Below are 17427 nucleotides of genomic sequence, written 5' to 3'. Positions count from 1 at the left end.
TTTGAGATGGAGTCTCACTCTGTCACCCAGGCTGGACTGCAGTGGAGCGATCTCCACTCACTGCAAGCTCTGCCTCCCGGGTTCACGCCATTCTCCTGCCTCAGCCTCCCAAGTAGCTGGGACTACAGGCGCCCGCCACTGTGCCCGGCTAATTTTTTGTATTTTTAGTAGAGACGAGGTTTCACCGTGGTCTCGATCTCCTGACCTTGTGATCTGCCTGCCTTGGCCTCCCAAAGTGTTGGGATTACAGGCGTGAGCCACCGTGCCCAGCCTGTAGTGTTTCTTTTAATATTAGCTTAAAATGTCTTTTGAACTGTGGTAATAATTTTATTAGGATTACTATTTGACAGTACTGCAAAGTTGCACAGGTTTTGAGCAACTACCTACCATTATTTTCTTCACAACCCTGTTAACTGTAGTGCAATTCCAAAGTATTAAGCTTTTCATGAACAGATGTATCACAACATAGCAATAATGCCTATTCTAAGGGACTTCTAATTAAATATGATAGGGTTAACATGCAATTAAAAATAGGGAGAAGACTGGGCGTGGTGGCTCACACCTGCAGTCACGGCACTTTGGGAGGCTAAGGCAAGTGGATCACTTGAGCCTGGGAGTTCCAGCCTGGGCAGCATGGCAAAACCCCGTCTCTACAAAAAGTTAAAAAATCAGCCAGGGATGGTGGCGCACACTTGCAGTCCCAGCTACTTGGGAGGCTGAGGTGGCATTGTTTGAGTCCAGGATGTCCAGGTTGCAGTGAGCCAAGATCACACCACTGCACCCCAGCCTGAGCAACAGAGTGAGACCCTGACTCAAAAAAAAAAAAAAAAAAAAAAAAATGCCGGGTGTGGTGGCTCATGCCTATAATCCCAGCACTTTGGAAGGCCGAGGCGGATGGATCATTTGAGGTCAGGAGTTCAAGATCAGCCAGGCCAACATGGTGAAAGCCCGTCTCTACTAAAAATACAAAAATTAGCTGGGCAGTAGTGGTGCACGCTTGTAATCCTAGCTACTCGGAGGCTGAGGCAAGAAAATCACTTGAGCCTGGGAGGCAGGGGCTGCAGTGAGCAGAGATCACGCCACTGCACTCCAGTCTGGGCGACAGAGTGAGAATCTGCCTCAAAAAAACAAAACAAAACAAACAAAAACAAACAAACAAAAACACACAGAGAGAGACATATTTCTTGCTATGTTGCTCAGGCTAGTCTCAAACTCCTGGTCTCCCAAAGAGTTGGGATTACAGGGGTGAGCCACTGCACCTAGTCCTCTTTGCCTTATTAAAAATCAGAGTAAAATAATGAAAACACAAATACACACCTATCCCATAAGTCCATAGCAGATGAGAGAATTTGGGGGAATACTAAGTAGATGGAGGAGTGGCATGACTTAGCAGAGATAAAAGAGGGAAAGCCCAAGAAACTGGGCATCCAAGATCAGAGGAGTAGAGAATTCCTTTGATGAGGTTTTAAGGTTTTAAGAATCCAGACAATGGAACTAGACTGCCTGGGTTCAAATCCTGGCTTTACCACTTACCAGCTGTATTGACCTTGGGCTTCAGTTTCATCTGTAAATGAGGATATTACTATCATCTTCTTCATAAGGTTCTGATGTGGTTCAAATGAGCATTTGTAACATTCTTAGAACAGATCTATGTTAAGCGCTTATCAAATAAAAGTAAGTTTATTTGATAACAGTAATTCTCACCTGTGAGCCAATCCAAGACACATAGCTGCCATTTCACGTGGTTCTACCCCAGGGATTAATCCATCCATTTGTGAACGAATTCCTCTCATAAGTTCATTAACAACAGGACTATGGATACAACTGAGATTCAGCTTTTCCTACAAGAACAAGAACATCTATATTAAATAAAAAAAAAAAAAAAAGACTTTCCTGAAGTTATTACTATTTTTTGAGACAGAGTATCACTCTATCGCCCAGGCTGGAATGCAGTGGCGCAATCTTGGCTCACTACAACCTCTGCCTCCCGGGTTCAAGCGATTCTCCTGTCTTGGCCTGGGATTATGACAGGCACGAGCCACCATGCCCAGCTAATTTTGTATTTTTAGTAGAGACGGGATTTCACCATGTTGTACAGGCTGGTCTCAAACTCCTGACCTCAAGTGATCCGCCCGCCTCATCTTCCCAAAGTGCTGGGATTACAGGTGTGAGCCACCGCACCCAGCCTGAAATTATTTCTTAAATATTAAAGTGGCACTAATTTAAATATACGCATTTCTCAGTTGGACAAGAAGCATAATTTCCAGTGTGTTTGTAGAATACCTGACTGTATCACTGGTGGAAGTAAAAACTGATACAAGCTTCCAGAAGACAGCTTGGCTATATAAATTAAAAGCTATAAAAAGATTAATATAATTTGACCAAGTAGTTGGTTTAAAGAGATCTTTTACTACCTGTTATTTAACTTCTTTTTAAAATTACAGGTTATGCCAGGCGCGGTGGCTCACACCTGTAATCCCAGCACTTTGGGAGGCCGAGGTGGGTGGATCACAAGGTCAATAGATCGAGACCATCTTGCCCAACATGGTGAAACCCCGTCTCTACTGAAAATACAAAAATTAGCCGGGTGTGGTGGCAGGTGTCTATAGTCCCAGCTACTCGGGAGGCTGAGGCAGGAGAATCACTTCAACCCAGGAGGTGGAGGTTGCAGTGAGCCAAGATTGAGCCAATGCACTTCAGCCTAGCGACAGAGTGAGACTCCATCTTAAAAAAAAAAAAAAAAATTACAGGTTGGGCGTGGTGGCTCACGCCTGTAATCCCAGCACTTTGGGAGGCCAGGGCATGTTGGCGGGCGTCTGTAATCCCAGCTACTTGGAAGGCTAAGGCAGGGGAATCCCTTGAACCCGGGAGGCAGAGGTTGCAGTGAGCCGAGATCATGCCACTGCACTCCAGCCAGGGCGACAGAGCGAGACTCTGTCTCAAATAAATGAAATAAAATAAAATAAAATAAAATAATTAGCCGGCATGGTGGCATGTGCCTGTAGTCCCAGCTACTGAAGAGGGAGGATTGCTTGAGAACAGGAGGTCAAGTCTGCAGTGAGCTGTGAGACTGCGCCACTGCACTCCCGATTAGCTGGGACTACAGGCGCCTGCCACCACGCCCGGTTAATTTTTTGTATTTTCAGTAGAGACGGGGTTTCACCGTGTTAGCCAGGATGGTCTCGATCTGCTGATACTCCTACCTTGGCCTCCCAAAATGCTGGGATTATAGGTGTGAGCCACCGCACCCCGCCCGAATTGTTCTGCTTTCTGTATTTGGGAGGCTATTTTCCTAGTCTTTTTTTCCACTCTCACATTTTATTTCATCTCCAGCAATACACCCCTACTAAAAATTTTCTAATAAATATATTTCTAAAAAATGTAAGGACCCCATTTTTGTTGGAAAAAAATGTGGCTAGACAAAAATATGGCATGATATACATAGAACATTAACATTATATATGGGTAGCAGATTTGTTAAAGTCAATTTTTATCATTTTTTGTTCTTCTAGATCTTCTAGAACAAATAGATATTACTTATTTGCTCAGTTCAGCTGATGTTAGGGGAAATCCATTATCATGTAGCTTAGAGAAAAGAAAAAAATGTATTGAGAATTTATGATAAGCAACTTATTGCAAAGGCTAGGCTTTGTAGTTGGTATGCTGTGAGATGTGACTAGCAGGCATGACCAAAAATATTGTGACTTTACCTTTATGACCCCTCCTAGTTTAGCATCAGCTACTGCCAGCGGTTCATGGGCTTCTTTTACTATTTTCTTCAGAACTTTTTTCAGCTGCTTATTGATTTTGCCCTCCATCAGAGCTGTGAATGCTTTTCAAGAAAAAGAAAAACAAAAGCATTAACTCTCAAATTTCTAACTTTGAGACCTTGCCCTAGGTTGACACTTAAAAAAATAAAATAGGCCTTTCAAAGGGCTTGAATTTAATGTTACTTCTGAAATGAAATTATATATGTTTTATAAGTTACATGTTTCACAATTTCATTTGATCTTCCCACCCTCATTTTTGCTACAGAGCTAGGGGTAAAATCAGGTCCAGGGTTTCTTTCCTTCTCACAAGAATCTTCTCATGAACTCAAGAGAGAATCATGAAATCTTAGAAACAATCTTTTTGGGAAGACAAAACAGACTCACTTTCCTTTGTCATTTCAAATAGATTGTCCTGAAATATCCTAAAATCACATCAAAACTAGTAAAAATGAGTGTAATCATTTTCAAAGTTCTGCCACAATATAAGCATGTTTGAGTGAAGGCCTTAGCTTTGCTTGTATCTCTACTTGTACACCTCCAGCAATGTAAAACTTAGTAGCAAAGCCTGCCTATTCTATTTTGAGACTGCCGGTATTTCTGGCAAGTTCTAAATCAGCTGCTTTATAATTCTCACCCTTCCTTAGATCTATACTCCCTTTTTCTGGACCCACACGAACTAATACCTCTTCTGAAATTTATCTGACATTTGACTGAGGTAAAAGTATGCTTGGGTTACCCAGGCATGGTGGTGTGTACCATCAGCCTGGCCAACATGGCGAAACCCTGTCTCTACTAAAAATACAAAAATTAGCTGGGTGTGGTGGCACGTGCCTGTAGTCCAGCTACTGGGGAGGCTGAGCTGGGAGAATCACCTGAGCCCAGGGAGTTCAAGGCTGCAGTGAGTCATGATCATGCCACTGTATTCCAGCAGCCTGGTGACAGACCCTGTCTCAACAAAACAAAAACAAAAAACATAAAAAGTATGCTTGGGCTGCGCGTGGTGGCTCAAGTCTGTAATCCCAGCACTTTGGGAGGCTGAGGCTGGCAGATCACCTAAGGTCAGGAGTTCGAGAGACCAGCCTGGCTAACATGACGAAACACTCTACTAAAAATACAAAAATTAGCTGGCCCTGGTGGCTCACGTCTGTAATCCTAGCTACTTGGGAGGCTGAGGTAGGAGAATCACTTGAACCCAGAAGAGGAGGTTGCAGTGATACCGTGACATTGCACTCCAGCCTAACTGACAAGAGCAAAACTCCATCTAAAAAAAAAAGAAAAGAAAAGGAAAAAAGAAAAAGAAAAAGAAAAGAAAAATGCTTGGCAGGAATGAAGGTCTATCAATAATTTCCAAGGTCAGGCAGTTTGTGCTTAATAAGTCAGGTCTTGCTCTTCCCTCCTGATCGTATATCCATTTGAATTATGATCAAATGGATAATCCCAGCACTTTAGGAGGCTGAGGTGAGCGGGTCACGAGGTCAGGAGATGCGACCATCCTAGGCAACATGGTGAAACCCCATCTCTGCTAAAAATACAAAAATTAGATGAGCGTGGTGGCATGAGCCTGTAATCCCAGCTACTCAGGAGGCAGAGATTGCAGTGAGCTGGGATCGCGCCCCTGTACTCCAGCCGAAGATCAGTATCAAAAAAAAAAAAAAGACTTGCAAGTTGAAAACACAATCAAGAATAAAAATAAACCACTTCATGCAAATAGCATATATGAATGTCTGAGACCAATACAAATTCAACATCACACCCCAACAGGCCCTATTTCTTTATTAAAAAAAAAAAAAATGATGGCCAGGCACGGTGGTTCATGCTTGTAATGCCAGCACTTTGGGAGGCCAAGGCGGGTGGATCACCTGAGGTCAGGAGTTCGAGAGCAGCCTGGCCAACAGGCAAAACCCCGTCTCTACTAAAAAATACAAAAATTAGCTGGACATGGTGGTATCACCTGTAATCCCAGCTACTTGGGAGGCTGAACCCAGCCTCCTGGGAGAATTACTTGAACTCAGGAGGTGGAGACTGCAGTGAGCCGAGATCATGCCACTGCACTCCAGCCTGGGTGACAAAATAAAACTCCATCTCCAAAAAAAAAAAAAAATCTTTTTTGAGAGGGGGTCTCGCTATATTGCCCAGGCTGATCTTAAATTCCTGCCCATCTTAGCCTCTCAAAGTGTTGGGATTACAGGTGTTAGTCACTGTGCCTGGTCTCATCAAACTCTAAGGCTATGAGGTTTAAAATGTACACTGTGACATTTACAGCCATTTAGTTGTGGTTCTGTCATGTCAAAACTGCCTTATAACAGGGAGTGAGAACTGAATTCCCAGGGGAAGGATTCTGCTTTCTTAATTAGCTGATGTTCATTTAACTTTCTGGTGAAAACAGATAGGAAAAGGCATTGTAAATGTTTCTATGACAGCATTCCTGATAAAAGTTCATTATTTTCATTCATTTTCCCCAAAATATTTATTATAAACCTTCTATAGCTGTATACTTTGCTAGAGTCTAGGAATTTGACAGTACAGAACAGTCTCTGCCCTCATGGAGCTTAGACTGGGGGGGACTGACTTTAAATTCTCAACTACTATGGCATTTTGTCCATTTACTGTACACTACTTAATTTTATGTTATTTTTCAGATGGAGTCTTGCTCTGTTGCCCAGGCTGGAGTGCAGTGGCGCAATCTTGGCTCAGTGCTATCTCTGCCTCCCAGGTTCAAGTGTTTCTCCTGCCTCAGCCTCCCAAGTAGCTGGGACTACAGGTGTGTGCCACCACACCTGGCTAATTTTTGTAATTTTAGTAGAGACAAGGTTTCACCATGTTGGCCAGGCTGATCTTGAACTGACCTCAGGTGATCCGCCTGTCTTGGCCTCCCAAAGTGCTGGGATTCCTGGCATGAGCCACCACGCCCAGCCTTATTATACATTATTTTAAATAATACAAAGAAGCTAGGTAAATGAATCTGGAAATACTGCTTAAATTTCAAGTTTTATCATCTGTAACATAGAGATGATGGTTATCTGCCTCACAGGATTCAAGAATTAAATAACAATTATGAAATCATAAGCATAAATCTGACAATCAGTATGTGCTCAATATATTAGGTATTAATAGTAAAAACCTGCTTGTTTGAGCAAAAGCTTGGCTTGTCCATTTAATACAGTTTAATAAGGACTGGCCAGAAATATCCCAAGCAGACTAAAGATCATATGCAAAAAGGAATTCAGAAGAGGCTACTTGAGATCAGGACTAGGAACTGTTCATATCCCAGTCTATGTCAACAACACCCCCTAGAGTTGGAATACAGCTAACACTATCTTGCTTGGAATCTTACCAAATGTTTACCCATACTTAAAAGCTGTGATGAACAGGCTATCTTTTTAAAAATTCTCCAAGTTAATATTACCACAGTTTTTTTTATGGCTGTATATAGCTCTAATTACTGAAGAGTTGGTGAAGCAGCCCGAGAACTATGTTTATAAAACAAAGAAACTAGCCCTATGGGTCTTCCTTCAGCCTACCCCTCTGCCAAGGTTAGGGTGGTCTGTTATGTTCCAGCACGTTTAGCTGGATTCCAAATTTTCAGACAAAAACTGTACCTTTCTCCTGTGGTTATTTAACAAAATTTTTTGCATCTGTCATATTCTTGCCCAGCTTTAAGCCATATTCTTCCTCACGGTCCTTCATTTTCAAACTACGCCACCAAATAGTTGGCTGATTTGTGATAAAGAATTTAGGCAGTTGAAAATTTAATGATTTGGGCTTTATATCTGCTCTTCCTGTTTTCCCTAACACTTAAAAAAACAAAACTGTAAGACCTACTGCAGTCAATTACAGTAAATAAACCCGATCACTCTGTTGTCCCGTGATGAAATCTAGTTGAAGAGTATGAGTCATCCATTCTTCTGAATCTTTTAAAAATAACACCTCTGTCAGTTTCTGTATAACTCTGAATATTGATATGCTTTTTTGAACTAAAAATCTATACCCCCAGAAGAGCTTTTTAAATTATTTTTCAACTGTGAATCCTGGCTGTTCTCAGGATTACAACTCTACCCTTGGATTAAAATGAGGAGAGAGCTGTATACTTGACCACATTACCTTGGTCCCTTGTAGAACACCTTTTACTGAATTGTGCTTCAGCATTATGTTGCTGGTTTCCACAGGGAGATCAACTTAACCACTTCTCACCTCTCCTCACACATGGGGAAAACCAGCCCTATGGTGAAAAAAGCTAACTCAATGTTGTCTCAGTGGTAGTGACGAATGAGTCAGATCACTTAAATTCAGTTCCAATAAGAATGCATCATTGACAACATTGAATAAGGTTAACACAGGCAACTGAAGCAAACAACCTTTTAAACAAGAAAAACAAATGGCTAAGACTTAATTTTTTCAAAAAAGCAAGCTTCTAGTTTTTTACTTTACCTGCTAATGCTTCTGCTGTATCCTGAAATTTCTCAAAATGTTTTAGCTTTACTCTAGAATTAAAAAAAGAGAGAGAAACATGTTATTGGGGGCGGTGCATTGATTCAAAAGCCACATAACTTGGAAAGAAGTGCTTGACTGTTTCCAAAGCACACACCAATAAAACATGCCTACCATTGTGTATCAGGGTGTGAAGTTAGATATTCTTCATACAATTACTAGTTTTTCTAAATGTTAGGCTAGTAATGCTTGGATTATTAAAAGAAAGTTGTAGGCTTTGGAGGAAACTTTGGCCAAGAGTAAAGATGTTGAAGCTTTAATACAAACCCCTGTTGCATAAAGCTGTACAGAGATGACTTTATTATACAGCATAGAATTGACTCAAGAAAACGTACGTGAGTCCCTTTTAGGAATCTCATGATATTCATTTGTCTATCCTGTACAAATGCCATTAAAAAAATAGCTTATTGTCAGATCTCATTCTTGTTACATCCTAACCCTTTACGGTTTTTTTTTTTTTTTTTTTGAGACAGAATCTCACTGTCACCCAGGCTGGAGGGCAGTGGTGCGATCTCGGCTCACTACAACCTCTGCCTCCCGCATTCAAGCAATTCTCCTGCCTCAGACTCCCAAGTAGCTGGGATTACAGGCATGTGCCACCATGCCTGGCTAGTTTTTTTTTTTTTTTTTTTTGAGACAGAGTCTCACTCTGTCGCCCAGGCTGGAGTGCAGTGGCGCAATCTCGGCTCACTGCAAACTCCACCTCCCAGGTTCATGCCATTCTCCTGCCTCAGCCTCCCAAGTAGCTGGGACTACAGGCACCCGCCACCGCACCCGGCTAATTTTTTGTATTTTTCGTAGAGACGGGGTTTCACCGTGTTAGCCAGGATGGTCTCCATCTCCTGACCTCGTGATCCGCCCGCCTTGGCCTCCCAAAGTGCTGGGATTACAGGCGTGAGCTACCGTGCCCAGCCCCCATGGCTGGCTAATTTTTTTGTATTTTTTAGTAGAGAAGAGGTTTCACCATACTGGCCAGGCTGGTCTCAAGCTCCTGACCTTGTGATCCACCCACCTCGACCTCCCAAAGTGCTGGGATTACAAGCATGAGCCACCGTGCCCGGCCCCCTTTATGTTTTTGAGACAGGGTCTCACTTCACTCTGTCACCCAGGCTGGAATGCAGTGGTGCAATCACAGCTCACTGCAGCCCTGACTTCCCGAGCTCAAAGGATCTTCCAGCCTCAGTCTCCCAAGCAGCTAGGACTATAGGTGTGCACCACCACACCCAACTAATTTTTGTTTTTGGTAGAGATGGGGTTTTCCTATATTGCCCAGGCTGGTCTTGAACTCCTGGGCTCAACTGATCCGCCTGCCTTGGCCTCCCAAAATGCTGGGATTACAGGTGTGAGCCATCACGCCCAGCCTCAGGGTAGTATTTTATGCGGAAAGAAACATATAGTTGATCCATCGTTGTCTCAGTGGTAGTGACGAATATTGAGTCAGATCACTTAGATTCAGTTCCAACAAGAATACATCATTGACAACAACGAATCAGATTATAAAGCATATAACCCTTTAAGAAGGAAAACTAGTCTTCTATTTGCCTAAAACAGTGTCATCTTTTTTTTTTTTTTTTGGAGACAGCGTCTCACTCTGCCACCTAGACTGGAGTGCAGTGGCGCAATCTCGGCTCACTGCAACTTCCGCCTCCCAGGCTCAAGGGATTTTCCTGCCTCAGCTTCCTCCCAGTAGCTGGGATTACAGGCATGTGCCACCACGCCTGGCTAATTTTGTGTTTTTAGGAGAGAGGGGGTTTCACCATGTTGGCGAGGCTGGTCTCGAGCTCCTGACCTCAAATGATCCACCTACCTTGGTATCCCAAAGTACTAGGATTACAGACATGAGCCACCACGCCAGGCAACAGTGTCATCTTAAGCAAGGTTTTCTTATCTGGTAAGGGAACATACTAGTGTGGTCCCTTAAATATACATACAAATACGAAGATTTAGGCCAGGTGTGGTGGCTCACGCCTGTAATCCCAGCACTTTGTGAGGCAGAGGCAGGCGGATCGCCTGAGGTCAGGAGTTTGAGACCTGCCTGACCAACATGGCGAAACCCTGCCTCTACTAAAAATACAAAAATTAGCTGGGCATGGTGGTGGGCGCCTGTAATCCCAACTACTTGGGGGACTGAGGCAGAAGAATAGCTTGAACCCAGGAGGCGGAGGTTGCAGTGAGCAGAGATTGCGCCATTGTACTCCAGCCTAGGTGACAGAGCAAGACTGTCTCAAAAAACAAACAAAAAACCCAAAGATTTAACATCTACACTAAGAATGAATCTTCCATGAAATTGTGATGAAAGAAAAAGTAGTTCATGCTAGTTTTGATGTTGCAAAACTCAAAAAGCAGGTTACAACCCCTGTGTGTGGTAAGTGCTTAGTTAAGATAAAGAAGGTACTACATTTGTGTGTGGAAGACACGAAGACAAATGTGTTCCTACTGACAGCAATCACATTTGGTACTATCCCAGGTTTAAAGTATCCACAGGGTCTTCTGGAACATAATCCCTGTGGGTAAGGGGGAGACTACTGCCTTCAAATTAATTGAGATGGCCTATATTCCAAGTAAAACATTTGTAATAATTAGGTTCATACCAAAATTATTCCTGAAACAGATTTCAAAACAGAAAACTACGAATGTAACATTATATAAATCAGGAAAAAATGTAAAAAATAAAACAAGCCATAAATGTTAACTGCTAAATTATTGATTTCAAGATTACTTACATTTTGTTTGCTTTCTCTGGAGTTTCAAATTCTTTCCATAAACTATCAACCTCTTGAAGTTTCTTCTCATTTAGAACCTGTAATAAAATGTTTAAATAGTTTTATTTAAATGGTACAGGTGAGGCATACACAGCTGCATTCTTCAAATACAATTTTACATGTAAAATGAAGGTGGTAGAAGCTATTTCTTTCACTAAGATAATGAACTAGTTTTCTCACCCTGCATGTAATTTTGGTCAAATTACTAGTTTGAATTGCCCATTTAACAGCTAAATGGAATTCAGATCTAGTCCAGTCAGATGTAGTACAGTGGCTATTCAGTCTAGGATCTACCTGGCCTCAAGTAATATTCCTGCCCCAGCCTTGGGCCGTAGCTGGAGCTATGGGGTCCTAGGGGTGTAGGGCAGGGAACCTTTCTTTCTTTTTATTTTTTTGAGATGGAGTCTCGCTCTGTAGCCCAGCCTGGAGAGCAGTGGAGCAATCCTGGCTCACTGCAACCTTCACCTCCTGGGTTTATGAGATTCTAGTGCCTCGGCCTCCTGAGTAGCTGGGATTACAGGTGTGCACCACTGCACCTGGCCGAGAACCTTTCTTTTAAAAGAGCCATTAATCCTTTTACAGTAAAGTATTGTAATCATTAAAAACTTTTATTTGCGCCAAGCGTCGTGGCTCACATCTGTAATCCCAGCACTTTGGGAGGCTGAGGCAGGCGGATTACCTGAGGTCAGGAGTTCAAGACCAGCCTGATCAACATGGAGAAACCCCATCTCTACAAAAAAAAAAAAAAAAAAAAAAAAATACAAAATTAGCTGGGCGTGGTGGCACATGCCTGTAATCCCAGCTACTCGGGAGGCTGAGGCAGGAGAATTGCTTGAACCCGGAGGCGGAGGTTGCAGTGAGCCAAGATTGTGCGATTGCACTGCAGCCTGGGCAACAAGAGCAAAAAACTCCATCTCAAAAAAAAAAAAAACAAAAAACAAAAAAAACTTTTATTTGTCTACTTTCAATAGATTATATTCGTTATTTACTGCTATGATCATCCTAACATGAAAGTATTATGGATTTCTCTAAAACTATCGTCAATTGTGAGACACATCTAGATGTGAGAAATTTTTTAAATGCAAAAGAAACGTAGGGTACTTTAATCAACAATATACTTATCAACATTTAGGTATATATTCTCCAAGACTTTGAATGTCTGTGCAACACATGTTCATGCATACTTTTAGGAATCACAGTAAATGACTTTTTTTTTTTTTCTGAGATGGAGTCTCACTCTGTCGCCAGGCTGGAGTGCAGTGGCGCAATCTCGGCTCACTGCAGCCTCCGCCTCCCGGGTTCAAGCGATTCTCCTGCCTCAGTCTCCTGAATAGCTGGGATTACAGGCACGCACCACAACACCCAACTAGTTTTTGTATTTTTAGTAGAGACTGGGTTTCACCAAGTTGGCCAGGCTGGTCTTGAACTCCTGACATCAGGTGATCCACCTGCCTCGGCCTCCAAAGCGCTGGGATTACAGGCGTGAGCCAACACACCCAGCCGCCTTGTATTGTTTTGAAGCAAGACCTAGACATTTAATTTTTACCTGTTAATATTTCAGTTTGTATCTATAAAATATAAAGACTTGTTTTAAACCTAGTACTATTGTAACAACAATGCTAAAGATTGCAATGGTAATAGTTGTATACTATTTCTACTTAGAAATGGAAATTATCTTAACTTAAAATGATAAAACTTAAAATGGATTTTTGTATACAAATATTTATCATTACCCTGGCTGAAAAGAAATGATTAAAAATTTGAGACAAATAAAAACTTTGAGACAAATGTAATACAGAAAATGTAGCAATATCTCTAACTTTCTTATTTAGATGGTCTTTATTAGCAATGTTTTCTTCAAGATGTTGCAGTTGGGAACACAATGGTTTTATTTGTCATAGTAATGGTTTTGGCTGACATAACATAGTCTTTGAAGACCTTTGTGTGCTCATGAATTGCCCTGATTTTATCACATTTCCTTTGTCATTTTAACTTCAGTTTAAGAATGATGATAGTATTTTTTAATTAATTTATTTATTTATTGAGACGGAGTCTCGCTCTGTCGCCCAGGCTGGAGTGCAATGGCAGGATCTCGGCTCACTGCAAGCTCCTCCTCCTGGGTTCACGCCATTCTCCTGCCTCAGCCTCCAGAGTAGCTGGGACTACAGGCGCCTGCCACCACACCTGGCTAATTTTTTGTATTTTTAGTAGAGATGGGGTTTCACCGTGTTAGCCAGGATAGTCTCGATCTCCTGACCTCGTGATCCACCCACCTCGGCCTCCCAAAGTGCTGGGATTACAGGCGTGAGCGACCCCGCCAGGCCGACAGTATCTTTTAAATATGGCAATTTTGTTACCCAAATGTTAGCTTCAAATATACTTGCTTTTCAGCTAGAAAAAATGTGAATTTTACTCATGAGTCATATCCCCTATTTGATACATGTCCTCTTAAAAATAGTGAACTTCAGTTATGGTTAGCTGCATTCTCTGAACAATTAAAAAATTTTAATCAATGTTTTCAGTATAGTCATGAGACTTGGTGAGATGTCTTTGGATTCTAAAACTTCATGATATACAAAGTTAGAGCTATTAGTTTATAAATTGTTAATACCAACTCTAGACTTTGTAGTTGTTTACTGCTTTGTGTGACTAAGTTTTTCTAGTTTGGGTTATTTTTACCAACATATCTAATTCAACCATATGTGATTAAATTTATACAGGCTGGGCACGGTGGCTCACGCCTGTAATCCCAGGACTCTGGGAGGCTGAGGCGGGCGGATCACGAGGTCAGGAGATCGAGACCATCCTAGCTAACACGGTGAAACCCCGTCTCTACTAAAAATACAAAAAAATTAGCTGGGCGAGGTGGCAGGCGCCTGTAGTTCCAGCTACTCGGGAGGCTGAGGCAACAGAATGGCGGGAGGCTGAGGCAACAGAATGGCGTGAACCCCAGGGGGCGGAGCCTGCAGTGAGCCGAGATCGCTCCACTGCACTCCAGCCTGGGCGACAGCGAGACTCCATCTCAAAAAAAAAAAAAAAAAAAAAAAATTTATACATCAGAACAAACCCCTAAAATCATCCTGTCACTCATCTAAGTTTTATACAACTTGCAACATTGTGTTTCTTTTACTGAAAATAATATATAACCAGACTAGAACTGTGTCTTAATGTGTAGATGTGCTATATTATGGACTTGATAAATAATGCTTACTAGCAAAGTATAGTTTTAAATTTACTAGCTGCGTTGTTTTTCCAGAGACAGGGTCTCGCTTTGTTGTCCAGGCTGGAGTGCAGTGGTGTGGTCCTATGTCACTACAGCTTCAAACTCCTGGCCTCAAGCGATTCTTCTGCCTCGGCCTCCCAAGTAGCTAGAACTATAGGTGCACACTGCCACATCTAGCTATTTTAAAAATCTTTTTGTAGAGACAGGGGCTTGCTTTGTTGCCCAGGCTGATCTCTAACTTCTGGACTCAAGTGATCCTCTTGCCTTGGCCTCTCAAAGTGCTGGGAGTGCAGGCAGGAACCATGGTGCCTGATCCAGCTGTTTTTTTTAATAAAAATATATGCATAATATCTGTGCATACTCTATTTCACAAAATTTAACATGCTATTCTTTTTTTTTTTTTGAGACGGAGTCTTGCGCTTGTCAGCTAGGCTGGAGCGCAGTGGCGTAACCTCAGCTCACTACAACCTCCACCTCCCTGGTTCAACCAACTCTCCTGCCTCAGCCTCCCAAGTAGCTGGGATTACAGGCACATGCTGCCACGCCTGGCTAATTTTTTTTTTGTATTTTAGTAAAGTCGGGGTTGCACCCTGTTGCCCAGGCTGGTCTCGAACTCCTGAGGTCTGGCAATCTGCCTGCCTCAGCCTCCCAAAGTACTGGGATGACAGGCGTGAGCCACCACACCCAGCTCATGTTATTCTTTTACACTCCCAATTGACCTGTCATCAATTGTAAGACATCCCAATTTTAGGGATGTTAAATATGGGGGTTGTGCCTTTTAGGATTGAGCCCATCCTATCTAATACTTGGGCAGCTGATACAGAATATTGGTGAGGGTATATGGAATTAAGAATTTTAATCACTTTTTTTGTTTTTTTTTTGAGACAGTGTCTCGCCCTATCACGCAGGCTGGAGTGCAGAGGCGCAGTCTTCTCACCGCAACCTCCACCTCCCTGGTTCAAGCGATCCTCCTGCCTCAGCTGGGACTACAGATGTGGCGACACACACCACCATGCCCGGCTAATTTTTGTATTTTTAGTAGAGACGGGGTTTCACTATGTTGGCCAGGCTGGTTTCAAACTCCTGACCTCATGATCTGCCCACCCCAGCCTTCCAAAGTGCTGGGATTACAGGTGTGAGCCACCATGCCCAGCCTCCTCATTTTCATTTTAAATTGACTGCTTGAGACTTTGTGTGGTTTTTGTTTTGTTTTGAGATGAGGTCTCACTCTGTTGTCCAGGCTAAAGTGCAGAGGCTCAATCACGGCTCACTGCAGCCGTGACCTCCCTCCCACCTCAGCCTCCTGCAGCAGCTGGGACTACAGGCAAGCACCACTGTGCCCAGCTAATTTTTTTTCCGCCATGTTGCCCAGGCTGGTCTGCAACTCCCGGGCTCAAACAATCCTCCTGCTTCACCCTCCCAAAGTGTTAGGGTGACAGGCGTGAGCCACTGCACCCAACCTCTATGTTTTGTGTAAATATTTGATGCTAACTTTTAAGTTTCACTTCCACAGACAATATGAGCAAGTTAATGTTTTATGAAACTTGTTTGAATACAGGATAAAACTGATAATTAGTTTAAAATGTGCACTGCTCAAAAAGAAACAAATCCATACACACAACAAATATGAAAAAGCTCTTCGGTTAGCTTCAGAAGCATTACACTAAGTGAAAAAAGCCAAACACAAAAGACTAAAATACTACTCCACTTACATGAAACTTCTAGAAAAAATTATGCAGAAAGAAAGCTGAACAGTGGTTGTCTAGAGCAGGACTAACTTGAAAATGGGCATGAGAACTTTTTGCAACAAAGTGTACTATAAAACTGGATTGTAACTAAAACCTACAGGTGAGTTATACAGTATGTAAAGTACACCCAATAAAGTTAGAAAAAATATATTGCTCAGTACTTAGGTTTTATATAGACATTTGGTATATACATCAAAAATCTTTCTCCAAACCTTGAGAAAATGAAGTGACACAAAATGCTATGCTACACAGCTACGCTGTACAATATAACCATTAAAATTCAAGTAAGTTAAAATTCACTTCCTCAGTCCTATCAGTTACATCTCATGTGAAATGGTTATACGTACTAACGGCTACCACATGGAAGAGCAGCTGAAGGAAGTCTGGTATGAGCAAGACTAAAATCTTATGCTGTGTGCCATGTGACACAAGGACACAGGTGGAATTTCTTTCTTTTTTTCTTTTTTTTTTTTTTTTGAGACGGAGTCTTGCCCTGTCGCCCAGGCTGCAGTGCAGTGGCGCGACCTCAGCTCATTGCAACCTCTGCTCCCAGGTTCAACTGACTGTCCTGCCTCAGCCTTCCGAGTAGCTGGGATTACAGGCCTGAGCCACTGCTCTCGGCCACAGGTTGAATTTTTATAATATCCTAGAATTAATCACAACAGTTCCTTTATACAATGTCTTTACATTTATATATATATAACCCTGTTAATGAGCAATAACTTTTTGGAAGTGTTTTCCTTTTGAATCGCTCTAAACACAGAAGTGGGCAGAACACTGTACCTCATGCCTGTAATCCCAGCACCTTGAGGCCAGGAGTTTGAGACCAGCCTAGGCAACACAGTGAGACTCTGCCTCTTAAAAAAAAAAAAAAAAAAAATTTAGGCCAGGCATGGTGGCTCACGCCTGTAATCCCAGTTACTTGGGAGGCTGAGGCAGGAGAATCACTTGAACCCAGGAGGCGGAGGTTGCAGTGAGCCGAGAGCACTCCACTGCATTCCAGCCTAGGCGACAGAGCGAGACTCCATGTCAAAAAATAAATAAATACAAATAAAAATAAATAAATAATTAGCCAGGCATGGTGGCTTGAGCCTGTAGTCTCAGCTACTCGGGAGGAGGTGGGAGGATCACTTGACCCAGGAGGCCAAGGCCGTAATGAGCCGTGATCCTGCCACTGCACCCCAGCCTGGGTGACAGAGCAAGACCCTGTCTCAAAATAAATTTTAAATAAATAAACATGAATTTGTATGTGTCCATGGGTTATACATAAAATGTTTTCCTCACTGTAAATGGAGGTTTAAAAAAAACTTCAAGGCCAGGTGCAGTGGCTCACGCCTGTAATCCCAGCACTTTGGGAGGCTGAGGCGGGCAGATCACCTGATGAGGTCAGGCGTTCGAGACCAGCCTCAACATGGAGAAACCCTGTCACTACTAAA

General features: G+C 42.5%; 1 protein-coding gene and 2 non-coding genes across 6 annotated transcripts in view; all 3 read right to left on the bottom strand.

Annotated features, from left to right (window-relative positions):
• NOP58 (NOP58 ribonucleoprotein) overlaps positions 1-17427 on the bottom strand; it is a 38407-nt gene that overhangs the window by 17431 nt on the left and 3549 nt on the right. For 3 of the 4 annotated variants that reach the window (XM_031008704.3, XM_055379414.2, XM_063695100.1), the window contains exons 2-5: positions 10982-11058; positions 8199-8251; positions 3711-3832; positions 1705-1841 (exon numbers count right to left, since the gene is read on the bottom strand). In XM_031008704.3, coding sequence (XP_030864564.1) covers positions 1705-1841; positions 3711-3832; positions 8199-8251; positions 10982-11058 — 389 coding nt within the window. Of the gene's footprint in view, positions 1-1704; positions 1842-3710; positions 3833-7871; positions 7990-8198; positions 8252-10981; positions 11059-17427 lie in introns of those variants that run through there. The other variant, XM_063695099.1, reaches the window with a different exon arrangement.
• Positions 8009-8093, bottom strand: LOC115933875 (small nucleolar RNA SNORD70). The gene has a single exon (XR_004069720.1). It is a non-coding gene; the product is annotated as a small nucleolar RNA SNORD70 (small nucleolar RNA).
• On the bottom strand, positions 9660-9747 carry LOC115933874 (small nucleolar RNA SNORD70). Its single transcript, XR_004069719.1, has one exon. It is a non-coding gene; the product is annotated as a small nucleolar RNA SNORD70 (small nucleolar RNA).

Source organism: Gorilla gorilla, chromosome 11, assembly GCF_029281585.2.
Source record: "Gorilla gorilla gorilla isolate KB3781 chromosome 11, NHGRI_mGorGor1-v2.1_pri, whole genome shotgun sequence".
NCBI lineage: Eukaryota > Metazoa > Chordata > Mammalia > Primates > Hominidae > Gorilla > Gorilla gorilla.
The sequence above is the reverse complement of the archived record's forward strand: the minus strand, read 5'-3'. Positions and strand labels throughout refer to the sequence as shown.